The sequence below is a fragment of the Oryx dammah genome, unplaced genomic scaffold (genome assembly GCF_014754425.2).
Source record: "Oryx dammah isolate SB20612 unplaced genomic scaffold, SCBI_Odam_1.1 HiC_scaffold_19, whole genome shotgun sequence".
NCBI lineage: Eukaryota > Metazoa > Chordata > Mammalia > Artiodactyla > Bovidae > Oryx > Oryx dammah.
This window is the reverse complement of record NW_024070203.1, coordinates 30,277,638-30,292,189: the sequence shown is the minus strand read 5'-3', so window position 1 is coordinate 30,292,189 and position 14,552 is coordinate 30,277,638. Positions and strand designations below refer to the sequence as shown.

The 14,552-nt window shown below is 39.4% G+C and overlaps 1 protein-coding gene across 1 annotated transcript in view; it reads right to left on the bottom strand.

Annotated features, from left to right (window-relative positions):
- Nucleotides 1-6,660: 6,660 nt before the first annotated feature.
- Nucleotides 6,661-14,552, bottom strand: part of HAS2 (hyaluronan synthase 2) — a 33,513-nt gene continuing 25,621 nt past the window's right edge. Inside the window, exons 3-4 of the mRNA XM_040261889.1 lie at nt 11,880-11,981; nt 6,661-10,256 (exon numbers count right to left, since the gene is read on the bottom strand). Of these exons, the coding sequence (XP_040117823.1) occupies nt 9,327-10,256; nt 11,880-11,981 (1,032 nt within the window). The 3' untranslated portion in view covers nt 6,661-9,326. The remainder of the gene's footprint in view (nt 10,257-11,879; nt 11,982-14,552) is intronic.

Genomic DNA, 14,552 nt, shown 5'->3' with positions numbered 1-14,552 from the left:
TTTCAAATATATACTTCTATTGAGTAGGCAGCATTTTAATTTTGCTAATAGTTTACTTCACTGTACAAAGCTTTTTAGTTTGATGCAGTTCCATTTATTTATTTTTGTTTTTGAGTCCCTAGCCAGAATAGCCAAAATAAATGACTGATGTCAAAAATAATACTGCCTGTGTTTTTTCTAGTAGTTTTATTGTTTGAAGTCTTACCTTGAAGTTTTTAATCCATTTTGAGTTTTTAGAGTAAGAAAATGTATATAGGGTGAGAAAGTAACCCACTGTGATTCTTTTGCATGTAGCTGTATAGTTTCTCCAAAACCATTTATTGGCGATATTGTCTTTCCTCCATTGTTTACTCTTGCTTCCTTTGTCTTAAATTGATTGATCACGTAAGTGTGGGCTCATTTCTGGGCTCTGTATTGTGTTCTATTGCTATGTGTCTTTTTTACACCAGTTTTGTAGTACAGTTTGAAATCAGGGAGTGTGATACCTACAGCTTTGTTCTTTCTCAAAATTGTTTCAGCTATTTGGGGTCTTTCGTGTTTCCATACAAATTTTAGAATTATTTATTCTAGTTCTGTGAAAAGCATCATTTGTGTTTTGATAGAGGTTGTATTGAATTTGTAGATTTCCTTAGGTAGTACGGTCATTTTAACAATATTAAATCCCCCCAGTTTCAGTTTGTGTGTCTCTTCACATCTGAAGTAGATCTCTTGATGGAAGCATTTAGTCCCTTTACATGAAAAGTAATTGATAGGAATCTACTTATTGCCCTTTTCTTACATCATTTGGTGGTTGTTTCTGTATTCTTTTTTGTTCCTTTCTTCTTGTTTTGCACTCCTCCCTTATGACTGATGATTATCTTTAGTGTATTATTTGGATTTCTTTTGTGTATATGTATTATATTATTCTAGACTTTTGTGTTGTGGTTACCATGGAATTTATGTGCATGTACCTGGTCTTCCTTTGACTGTGTGGATCAAAAGAAACTGTGGAAAATTCTGAATGAGATGGGAATACCAGACCACCTGACGTGCCTCTTGAGAAACCTGTATGCAGGTCAGGAAGCAACAGTTAGAACTGGACATGGAACAACAGACTGGTTCCAAATAGGAAAAGGAGTATGTCAACGCTGTATATTATCACCCTGTTTATTTAATTTATATGCAGAGTACATCATGAGAAACGCTGGGCTGGAAGAAGCACAAGCTGGAATCAAGATTGCTGGGAGAAATATCAATAACCTCAGATATGCAGATGACACCACCCTCATGGCAGAAAGTGAAAAAGGAATAAAGGGCCTCTTGATGAAAGTGAAAGAGGAGAGTGAAAAGTTGGCTTAAAGTTCAGCACTCAGAAAATTTAAGATCATGGCATCCAGTCCCATCACTTCATGGCAGATACATGGGGAAACAGTGGAAACTGTGGTTGACTTTATTTTTTTGGGCTCCAAAATCACTGCAGATGTTGATTGCAGCCATGAAACTAAAAGACACTTACTCCTTGGAAGGAAAGTTATAATCAACCTAGACAGCATATTAAAAAGCAGACACATCACTTTGCCAACAAAGGTCTGTCTAGTCAAGACTATGGTTTTTTCAGTTGTCGTGTATGGATGTGAGAGTTGGACTATAAAGAAAGCTGAGCACGAAGAATTTATGCTTTTGAACTGTGGTGTTGGAGAAGACTCTTGAGAGTCCTTTGTACTGCAAGGAAATCCAACCAGTCCATCCTAAAGGAGATCAGTCCTTGGTGTTCATTGCAAGGACTGATGTTAAAGCTGAAACTCCAATACTTTGGCCACCTGATGCTGGGAAAGATTGAGGGCAGGAGGAGAAGGGGACGACAGAGGATGAGATGGTTGGATGACATCACCGACTCAATAGACATGGGTTTGGGTAGACTCCGGCAGTTGGTGATGGACAGGGAGGCCTGGCGTGCTGTGGTTCATGAGGTCACAAAGAGTCAGAAACGACTGAGCGACTGAACTGAACTGAACTGAGCCTGGTCTTCCCAGGTGGTGCCAGTGGTAAAGAATCTGCCTGCCAGTGCAAGAGATGCAAGAGATGAGAGTTTGATCCCTGAGTCAGAAAGATCCCCTGGAATATGAAATGGCAGCCCATTCCATTATTCTTACTTGGGAAATCCCATGGACAAAGGAGTCTAGTGGGCTACACTCCATGCGATTGCAAAGAGTTGGACAAGACTGAGTGACTAAGAAAACACACATACCTGCTGGTACAGTATTTGAAACTCATCAGGACTTTGGGAGATCTGGGGCTAGTGGGGTTCACTGATGGGTGAGGCTGGATACCAGCATGGCTGGCTTCAGTGTCCAGGGGTCACAGGGCTGATGCAGGCTCACTGGTGAGTCAGTATGGTCCCATGATATCTAGCTATAGGGTCTAGGGTATCTCAAGCTGGTACTAGTGCACTGTGGCTAAGTTAAGTCCACAGTGCTAATTGCCTAGATGGAGGACTCCAAAATGGCACCAGCCTGCAGCAGTGGACTCAGGGCAGAATAAACTCCCCAAATGGCTGCCACATCCTGAGAAAGTCCCAGTTGCCTCCTGCCTCTCTCTGGAAGGTTCTCTAAGTTCAGCAGATGAGCGTGACCCAGGCTCCATTCAAATGGCTGCTTCTGTTCTAGGTCTCAGAACTTGGGAGCTTTTATCGGTCTCTGATTCCTACAACCTTCTGATTCTCTTGTACTCAAATCCCATCTGCCTGCAAAACCAGAAGTTCTGGAGGCTCACACTCCAGTGCAGGACCTTAGGGCTATGGAGCCCGCCATGGGGCTTGGGCCTCTCTTTCCATGGGGATGACCTCTGCAATTGTAATTATCCTCCCACCTGAAGGTCACTAACCCAGGGATGTGGCTATGAACTATACTGTGTCTCCACCCTTCTTACCTGTATCATTATGGCTCCTTCTGTATATCTTCAATTTGTGAAAACATTTTCATCTAGTCTTCAGATCATTCTCAATGATAGTTGCTCTGTAAACTGTTGTGATTTTGGTGTGTCTTGGGAGAAAGTGGGCTCAGGGTCTTCTTATTCTGCCTTCTTGGCCACTCCTCTCTGTATTATTTCTAACAATGTTGTTGAATTTACAATTATCTTAACATGAAAATTTTAATTAAAAAAAAAAAAGCTGACTCCAAAAGGAAGTGTTTTGCGGTTGACACGTGGAGCATCATCCTAGTCCAGTTCTTGTTGACTCTAGCCAGCTGTGCTGTGCTCAGACCTGTTGACTCTAGCATCTTTACGACCCCATGGACTGTAGCCTGCCAGATTCCTCTGAATTTGGGTCTGTGTGTTAGTCATTCGGCGTGTCCAACTCTTTGTGACCCCGTGGAATGTATGTAGCCCACCAGACTCCTCTGTCTACAGAATGCTCCGGGCAGGAATACTGGAGTGGGCTGCCATTCCCTTCTCCAGGGGATCTTCGCAACCCAGGGATTGAGCTTGTGTCTCCTGTGTCTCCTGCAGGTGGATTGGCAGGTGGATTCTTTACCACTAGTGCCACGTGGGAAGCCTGATTGACTCTAGTATCCACAACTCTTTAGAAAAAGGATTTATCGTATCTGAGAAAGGATTATCCTGACTCTTTTCTTAAGTAAGAGGGATTGGAATTGATTAAGCTGTCTTGCTCCATAGAGGATTCTCCTGCTCCACAATAAGAGAAGAGGCACAGATTTTCTTTGTTGCACTTGTGAGTTACCTTTGCCTATGCCTACTTAGCTTGGTAGAGAGGATTCTTGGATTTGTATTTTCAGAAAACCTAAATGTAGGTCTAGGCCATGGCACCAAATTTACTTTGCTCCTCCTTTCAGATCCAGAGTCCACAGCATCCTTAGTTTACTCTTCTGAAATACAAGAAGATGTGAACATAAAGAATGACAATGACTAGACAATCTCTCTAACTCCAACTTCACCTAAAAGGTTGTGACTCTGGACTTCCAATCTTAGTACCAATGTTCTTTATAGGCACAAATAACCCTCCACATTTGGGCTTTGAAGAAAACAGCTGGAGGCACCATGCTTACTCTTGTGTCATAAAGCATATTTTTACAGAGCAAGTCTTGGGACAACTACTTACTCAATTTTCATTCAAGAAAAGCCAAGAGTTTAAGTGACAGACCTCCAGGAGACCCTGGAATTTCATCCCAAGTTTTGGTAATAAATTGCAATATTTTATCACAAGTTGGTTAGAGCTAGGCTTACTGTCTTTTGGAGTAATCGGCATTATTCTACAACCTCTTCAGGGGAAAAAAAAAGTAGAAAAAATTATGAGTGAGAAGCAATGTAAGGAAAAATGAAAGGACCTTGTACTTAGGAACTCTCAAGTGTTAGAGAAGTCCTAAATCTAAAGATCCATTGTGAGGACGTCCCTGGTGGTCCAGTGGCTGAGACTCTGTGCTCCCAGTGCAGAGGGGCCCAAGTTCAATCCCTGGTTGGGGAACTAGAGCCTTCACACCACAGCTAAGACCCAGCACAGCCAAATATTTATACATACATACATATATATATATTTTTTAAGTGATCCGTTGCGGGTAATCTGGCAAGCAGAAGGTCTTCTGATGAACAGGAAAATTTTGATGGAGAATGGGGAGAAGAAGAATATTAAGAAAAGTGTTTTTCCAGTTGAGACATTGACTTCAACCTTTATCAGAATCATTTTTTGCCAAAACAGACAGAAGCACAAAGTACATGAGAATCACTGTGGCTGGATGTATAGATTCCTAGGGTTTCCCAGGTGACTCAGATGGTAAAGAATCTGCCTACAATGCAAGAGACCCAGGTTTGATCCCTGGATTGGGAAGATCCCCTGGAGAAGAGCGCGGCAACCCACTCCAGTATTCTTACCTGGAGAATCCCACGGACAGAGGAGCCTAGCAGGCTACAGTTCATGGGATCGCACAGAGTTGGACACAACTAATGTGTTTTCACTTTCACAGATTCTTAAGGTCCACCTAGGGTCTATTAGCTAAGAAGCACTAACTACCTAGGAATCTGATTCTTAATGGGTACACTCTAGGAAAGGCAATTCCTATTTCTCTGCTTTAGGACAGAGGTACTTGTGCTCCAACAGTACTGGGGGCTTCCCAGGTGGTTCAGTGGCAAAGAATCTGCAGGAGACATAGGAGATGCCGGTTTGATTCCTGGGTTGGGAAGATCCCCTGGAGGAGGAAATGGCAACCCACTCCAGTATTCTTGCCTAGAAAAATCCCATGGACAGAGGAGCCTGGCGGGCTAAGCGTTGCAAAGTCGGACATGACTGGACACAGACCAATTAGTACTGACTGCCGTTAAATGAGTTGAGTTACTCTCCTGGAATTTCCAACTGCTGAAGTGAGCTTCCTTGCCCATGGCTGAGTCTTTTCTCCTGTCTCCCACCCCAGAACACCTTTCACCCAATTACTGATTGATATGAAGGGAGAAGGGTATTAACAAAAGCATGGTCCCCTTGTCTAAATTTAGGACAACTCTGGAGGGCCATTCCATTTCTAGAAACTCTGATGGATAGGCTGGAGCCTTGGTTGCAACTGCATCTTAAACAACTTTTTCTCTGTACACTCCTGTTTCTCACACTATCTTCTGTTCTTGTTTTTTTTATTTTTCTCTCAAAAAGCAGACTCAATATAAAACGTGGTCCACTGGAGAAGGCAATGGCAAACCACTTCAGTATTTTTGCCTTGAGAGCCCCATGAACAGTATGAAAAGGCAAAAAGCCTCAGTACACATCTGGGAAATAAAAACATTAATTTCAAAGAATTTATGCTGAGGAAGTGGATGCAACTGTAAATAGATATGGTTCTGGGTAAGTGCTTAGTTGCTCAGTCATGTCCAACTCTGTGCAACCGCATGGACTGTAGCCCACCAGACTCCTCTGTCCATGGGATTTTTCCAAGCAAGAATATTGGAGTGGTTGCCACTTCCTCCTCCAGGGGATCTTCCTGACCCAGGGATTGAATGTCTCCTGTATTGGCAGGCAGGTTCTTTAGCACTAGCGCCACCTGGGAAGCCCATAAAACATATTATTGGAACACACCAATTTGTTTACATATGGCCTATGAATGCTTTTGTGCTACAATAGTAGGGGTAAGGGGCTTCCCTGGTGGCTCAGATGTTAAAGCATCTGCCTCCAATGCGGCAGATCCGGGTTCGATCCCTGGGTCAGGAAGATCCCCTGGAGAAGGAAATGGTAACCCACTCCAGTATTCTTGCCTGGAGAATCCCATGGACGGAGAAGCCCCGTAGGCTCCAGTCCATGATGTCGCAGAGTCGGACACAACTGAGCGACATCACTTTCACTTAAGCAGGGGTAAGTAGTCACATGACAGACCATATAGCCAAGAAAGTCTGCCTTGTATACTATCTAGTGCTTTACATTAAAAGATTGCCAACCTCTAGTATAGCACCAGTGACATTTATCAGCAAATTACTGGGACAAAACCATCACTATGTTGGTGTTCAGAGTGGCAGGAATGTTCAATGGCTATAGTGTTTTGTTCTTTCATGTAACTGTATGAAGGTAATGAAGGATTCTTAGGAAGCAAATAATAAAAAGAATTGGGAAATAAGATGAATTTGAGGGATAAGTGGTAAAATGGATTACTATTAAAGCTCCTCAAACCAGGAAATGTTATTAGATGCCCCAACCCACTTTTTGAAAAAAAGCAACATTTATTGTCCTTTTCTGATCATAAAAGCAATACATAATTAAGGTACTTGGAAAATACAAGAAAACGTATACAGAATATAAATCGGTCATATTCCCATGAGTAGAGATAACCATGTTTTAACATTTTTGTTTTTACAAAATCAGGGTATTATTGTACAAAATGGTTGTATTTTTAAATGTAACATTTCTTCAACAGCCTCATATTCTCCAGGAACATTATGTTTAATGGGTAATTATAGTCCATTGTTTGGAAATGCCATAATTCATTTAATTATTACCCACATTATTAAATCTTAAATTATGTTAAGATTTTGTTATTATTTGTAAATAATGCTATAACAAACTTGCCTATGACGTCTCTGAAACTTTTTTTTCCCCACTATGATAGATTACTATAGTAAAACAACTGTCTAAATTGGGGCTCTTTTCAGGGACAAGGCAGAAAAAGAAGATTCAAGAAAGACAAAGTCGTGTTAATTGGGACTGTCTCTCTCATTTTTCTAGATTCCCAACCATATCAATCTAGAGATTTCTGCCTTCTGATTAATAACATTAAATGACCCTTATTGTTGACTAACAATGTTTATTTTTCTATATACCCCATTCTTAAATCCATACCCTTACAATCAAAATAAAACATTGTTTTATTTGAATTCCCCCTTCCCTTAGAAAAAAAGGCAATAATCTTATCAAAAATATTTTATTTACAAAAAAATTCAATTATACTATACATCCTATACTGGAAATACATTGAATAATTGCTAAAATAAATACAGGCAATTAATTCAATCTTTTATAAGAATGAGAGAATCTGAATGTTATCAAGCTTAACTTAGAACATAAATAATTAAAAAGGCAAACTCAAGTTTTAGTCTCATTTAATGGCATGGTCTGTTTGTTTCCCACAAGCTCTCCAATCAGTGAGAGTCTACGTTGTAGAAGTTATGTACCTTTTTGTACTCTGAGGGTAGAATGTGCAGTTTTTTCTTAGGCAGGATGGATGGACTATAGATGTCTGTATTAAAAGGAAGCAGAAAGTTAGGAAGAACATGGTCGAATACTTCTCCACATTTCTGCTTCATCACAATGCTTTTCATGCGACTCTGCATGTGTTTTGTTTTGTTTTTTTCAACATGGGTCTACACAGCACCAGCTACAAGGTAAGATGGGTCATGCCAAAAGTCAAACTGGATAACTGAGGCCTCAGAGTAGCTAAATTAACCAGGCTGAAGGTACCTGATCCCTCAATTTTTTATGTGTCAATTATTCTTGATACAACTATTAAACCTTGATATCATGTCTACTCTGTAGACACATTTATATAGGCCAAGAACAGAAGAGATGAAGCAATTATCTGTATAATTCAGAAAATATCTTCCCTAGCAAGTTAAAGAGGACACCTGGAGCTTGATTCTGCTGGTTTTGAATTTATATGCTTTATCCTTATACTTTATCCCATTCACCCATATAAACCTCATACTGACATGCAAAGTAAACTAACAACCTGGGAGGAAAAAAGGGAGGTAAAGTATGTTCCACATATAGACAGAATCCAGTGAATACAGGTCACAGAACAAAAGATGAACTGAATTGTATTTGTCCAAATTATACAGATAATTTTTCCCACATTCCTCTTTACTTAGCCTGGGAAAATACTGTGAGAATGTCCAAAGACTATCTTTGATAACCAGATTTTGTCCACTGCTGGATGCCTAGTATTTTCTTTCAAGAATTAACATTCCCTTTTTCAATTTTTTGAAAAAATTGCACTTTCCTACCCCTTTGGCCTTGATTTTCAATGACTTCTTTGTATAGATAATTATGAATTTCTACTCTCGAAGTGTGACATGTATATTGGCCTTTTCTAAAAGAAATTTTTTGAAAAGTTAAAACATTGAAAGTTCACTTTTTCACAGAAATAAACTATTCAATTTTAAAGGTAGAGAGAGAAACATTTTATTCTTTCTATCATGAACAACATCAACCAAGCTTCACATTTTGGGTAGAAATCTTTTTAAGTAGGAATTTTTTAAGAACCTATTTTATTTAAAAAAAAAAAAAAGGAAAAACAGGTGTATTTTGGCAGAGGAGTAAAATATAAAATATGCAAAATTTGTTTTAAAATTGGCATACAAAAATTTTAAAACACAGTACAATTATATAAAAATACAGCACAGCCAACGGCCTGTAAAATTTCCTTTGGCATTTCATTTGGTAGAATTAAACAGAAAAAATCATTCTAAAAAAAAATTAGCTATCAACACAGTCCATAAGTTAGGTTGTATATGTTGAAAGAACTTTTCCTTGAGTTTCCAAAATCCTTTTCTTCCATGATAACCCACATAAAGCATGGCTAGTGAGGTATATAGGGCAAAACACTGTTAGGCGGATGTACAGTAAGGAAAAAGTGCATACACAAAGAATCTTCCCATTTTCATAGAAATATCAGGTTAAATCTGAGTTGTTCTTCTTGATGTATCATTTTCCTTTGGCAGAATTAAAATAAACCCATACAAATGTCTGTTCAAGTCCCAGCAGCAGCGATATGTCTCCTTTGGTGGCGTTATCTGACGCCACAATGCCGTACAGTCCCTAGAGGAGCTAAGGTTTTGTGTGTCTGCAACTGCAAACATCAAACGTAAGATCATACATCAAGCACCATGTCGTACTGTTGTCCTTTCTTCCGCCTGCCACATTTATTGATGAGAACCACGTACAGTGTCAAAAGCATGACCCAATAGCATGCATAGAGCAACGTTCCAACAATTAAAACTGTCTGTTTGGATTCTGAGAATGGCTTTTTAGATTCCTTATAAATGGTGAAAATCACACCACCCAGGAGTATTGTAAACCAAACGGATACGGGAATGAGTCCTATGAAATTAACAACAATGGTTTTCCTTCCAGATGTGCCCCACCCAGCTTTGTTTATTGTCGCAATTGCAAACATCTTGGCGGGAAGTAAGCTTGACATGTATAACACTGAGTAGAGGGACATGAAGACCATGACAATGTTTCCTCTAAGGCAGCTGGCGAAGGAGGACTTTATGAGGCCCACTAACTGGACAGTTAACAAGAAGAGCAGGATGTTCCAAATTTTACCCCTGTAGAAGAGCTGGATCACTGTGGCAATGAGGAAGAAAGGGAAGAACCCAGTGATGACGGCTTCATAGGTCATCCACAAGTGATGTTTATGGAACCACATCGCGTTGTACAGCCACTCTCGGAAGTAGGACTTGCTCCAGCGGGTCTGCTGGTTTAACCATCTGAGATATTCTATAGGTGTTTCAGTAAGGCACTTGGATCGAGCTGTGTATTTCGTTGCATAGCCCAGACTCAGCACTCGGTTCGTTAGATGCCTGTCATCTCCAAAACTACATTGGCTGCCCATAAATTCTTGATTGTACCAGTCTTCCACAAATTCATGCAGTAAGGAGTTTCTGTACATTCCCAGAGGTCCACTAATACACTGGACACATCCGAAATAAGACTGACAGGCCCTTTCTATGTTAAAAGCCATCCAGTATCTCACACTGCTGAGGAAGGAGATCCAGGAATCATACTTGTTTAAAATCTGCAAGAAAAATAAAGGTAAGTAAATAAAGGTAAGCCCCCTAATGCAAAGAACTGACTCATTGGAAAAGACTGATGCTAGGAAAGATTGAAGTTAGGAGGATAAAGGAATGACCGAGGGTGAGATGGTTGGATGGCATCACTGACCCGATGGACATGAGTTTGAGCAAGCTCTGGGAGTTGGTGATGGACAGGGAAACCTGGCCTGCTGCAGCCCATGGGGTCTCAAAGAGTCAGACACAACTGAGCAACTAAACTGAATCCCCAGCTAAAAATACCAACAAAATCTGCACTATTGTGAGGTTACTACCTAGAGTCATGTTTGATTTTTTATTCTTCTATTTTGATTTCTTTCCTTTTTAACATGATTTTCCTTTATTTTCTTCATGTATTACTAGATTAACTTAATAAGTGGTGTGTGTGTATGTGTTAAGACTTGTTGAAAATAACTTTTTTCTACTTCATCACTCCCTGTACTCTTTTGTTATGTTTTCTTTCTCTTGTTGTAACACTGGGATTTTTTTAGGTTTCAGTTCTCACCCCTTAAATTATTCTGTCACTTTCTTACCATCCAACATTTGAAGTTTTTAAGTCCCATCTTCTTACTCATCCAACCCTATTATTCTCCTTCCTCTTCAGTTTTAGCAATGCTAGTGATGAAAGGGTTTTCTCTGGCTTCAGCTCAAAACTGGAATCCTGAAATAAGGCTCTACATAAAGGCTACTAAAATTATTAGCTTTGCAGGGGGGCAATATTTCTTAATTCTCCTCCTCTGTCTCAATTTTGTTCCATTTTAATCTGGATTTTGTATGCTTCCTTTTTATCACCAGGGTATTTCTTTGTCCTTCCAGTTCATTTTCTTTGCCTTCACTACCAAGCATTATCAGTATGGGTTATACAGCAACATAATACCTACATTTAAAGTCAAAATTTCCTGTGCTTCTCACTTTTTCCTAAAATCTAATTGTACTTTTGCAAAGGATTCACTTTAATCTTCATATATTTTCACATATTGTTTTCTTATTCCATAAATGTTAATCACCTTCATTAATATTTCTTTCACTTATTATTTCTCCATTGCTGGAAAATAATGGGAAATAAATAATACTGGAAAATACACTTCTTTGACTTTCTCTCTAGTGTAAATTTGAATTGCAGTTTCTCTTTTTTCCTTAGTTTTCCTGATTTGGATTTTTGACCAGTCATATATCGCTCAGCTTTTAAATATAGAGGTATATGGGTATATGGTATAGTAATAAAAACTACCCACTGCCATACCTCGATTTCTTAATCCTTGCACTAAATTCCAACATCATTTCACCAGAACATTAAGTTACGGCTTAAGAAGATACAGCAAAAATTACACACTTACATTATATTTTATGTAATTTATCAGCTACTACATACATGTGTTACAACCCACAGCTAAGCAAAGAAATCATAAATTACTTCAATTTAGATAGTAGCAGAGGTAGTACTGTGGGTACAAGACACATTCTAATGTGTCTTAGTCTCCAGAAACAACACCTGGCACATAGTCTGGTATATAATAAATATATATTCAAAGAATCAATGACTAAGGATGCTACTAAAAGTGACTCATGGAAAACAAAGCTATACACACCTGGACATCTCCCCCAACACCTCCAACCATGGGATCTTCTTCTAAAACTTTTACCATCTCCACAGATGATGCTGGGTCAAGCATGGTGTCTGAATCACAAACCTGCAAAGAAAGTAAGAAATGAGTTACATAAGACAATGAGCATGCTCCATGTAGTCAAAATTGGACATATATATATTATGCCTTCAGCCTATTGTCACAAGGCCTAAATAAGGGAGTATCATGTGGATGTGAGTTTGTTATATGATGGCCAATACAAAGAACTTGCAAACTCAGTATTTAAGCTAATGACATCGCTAAAAAGAACAAATGAACTAATGATCTAGGTATATCATGAAAGGTGGTCAGCTTTTCCTGGTTCGCCAAGGATGTACTCAATTTTGGCAATAAAAGTCTCATATCCCTGGTAACACTCTAGGTTTCCAGGTCTTGGAAAACACCCTGGGTTGGTCACCATATATGTCTCTCCCTCTCTTTTTAATTGCCTTAAATCAAGCTTTTAGATATCTTATTTCTCAGGTCTGAATGATGATGGAAAACTCCTATGGCAGTATTGATAACAGGCATGTTTAACAGTAATTATTTTTCTCTATTTTAATATAGTAATTAAGACAGGAAAGCAGTTCTTCTAAGGCGGGTTGTATAACTCTGAAACAAGATGTCCATTTGATCTGGACTTAGCAGATCATATTCCATCAGAAAGGAAAATTAAGTTTTTAAAGGTATTAAGTATTCATCTAGCTCTTTATATACAAAAGTAGATGAATCGTGAACTTCCAGATGTTCAAGCTGGTTTTAGAAAAGGCAGAGGAACCAGAGATCAAATTGCTAACATCTGATGGATCATTGAAAAAATAAGAGAGTTCCTGAAAAACATCTATTTCTGCTTTATTGACTATGCCAAAGCCTTTGACTGTGTGGATCACAATAAACTGTGGAAAATTCTGAATGAGAATACCAGACCACCTGACCTGCCTCTTGAGAAACCTGTATGCAGGTCAGGAAGCAACAGTTAGAACTCGACATGGAACAACAGACTGGTTTCAAATAGGAAAAGGAGTACATCAAGGCTGTATATTGTCACCCTGTTTATTTAATTTATATCCAGAGTATCTTATGAGAAACGCTGGGCTGGAGGAAGCACAGGCTAGAATCAAGATTGCTGGGAGAAATATCAATAACCTCAGATATGCAGATGACACCACCCTTATGGCTGAAAGTGAAGAAGGACTAAAGGGTCTCTTGATGAAAATGAAAGAGGAGAATGAAAAGTTGGCTTAAAGCTCAACATTCAGAAAACTAAGATCATGGCAACTGGTCCCATCACTTCATGGGAAACAGATGCAGAAACAGTGGAAACAGTGTCACACTTTATTTTTCTGGGCCCCAAAATCACTGCAGATGGTGATTCCAGCCATGAAACTAAAAGACGCTTACTCCTTGGAAGAAAAGTTATGACCAACCTAGACAGCATATTAAAAAGCAGAGACATCACTTTGCCAATAAAGGTCCGTCTAGTCAAGGCTCTGGTTTTTTCAGTTGTCATGTATGGATGTGAGAATTGGACTGTGAAGAAAGCTGAGTGCTGAAGAATTGATGCTTTTGAATTGTGATGTTGGAAAAGACTCCTGAGAGTCCGTTGGACTGCAAGGAGATCCAACCAGTCCATCCTAAAGGAGATCAGTCCTGGGTGTTCACTGGAAGGACTGATGTTGAAGCTGAAACTCCAATACTTGGCCACCTGATGTGCAGAACTGACTCACTGGAAAAGACCCCGATGCTGGAAAAGATTGAGGGCAGGAGAAGGGGACGACAGAGGACGAGATGGTTGGATGGCATCACCGACTTGATAGTCATGGGTTTGGGTGGACTCCAGGATTTAGTGATGGACAGGGAGGCCTAGTGTGCTGTGGTTCATGGGATCACAAAGAGTCAGACACGACTGAGCGACTGAACCGACTGAGATGTAAATTATCTTAAGCTTTTCTGTAAGTGCTAATTGCTATTCTGAAAAACAAACTTTATACAGGCCAAAAAAACAAAAGCAATTTTGCAAGCAAACCAATTACAACTTCAAGAAATTTTAGAATTTGCCTATACCCAAGAATGGCTCACAGAAGATTCTATGAGGCCAAAGGTGCAGGGTTACAAATAGTACTTTTCTTTCCAAGCTGATTTATGAACTTATTGAAAAATGAAACAGAAGAATAAAGGAGATATGAAGCCAAAATATTACCTGAATACTCATAAAGCTGATACGGAAAATAGGGCTAATATCAATGCAGTAGCCAGTTTTATAATTATGTTCCCTAGAATTAGACTGATGTATCAATTCTGAACAACACCTAAGTGGGACCAGTCTCCTCCTGAAGACACAGTTAATGGCTCTTTGAAAGGTATGGCTCCTTCGGAGTAGCCCACTCCCAGAAGAAAGGAGCTAGGCTACCCCTTATACCTTCCATACTTCCCAACCAGATTAAGTCACTTCTCTTAGGGAGGAATTAGGTATGTTATACCTGTAGATGGAGATTCTTCCACATGATCAAAGAAAATCAGAAGTAGGGAAAGAGCTGTCACCTCTCTAATTATATTAATAACATCGTATCTTTTTCTGGAGGACTCAGCCAGGCCCAAGAAGATATAAAGTGATCAAACTTGACACACCATGAACCA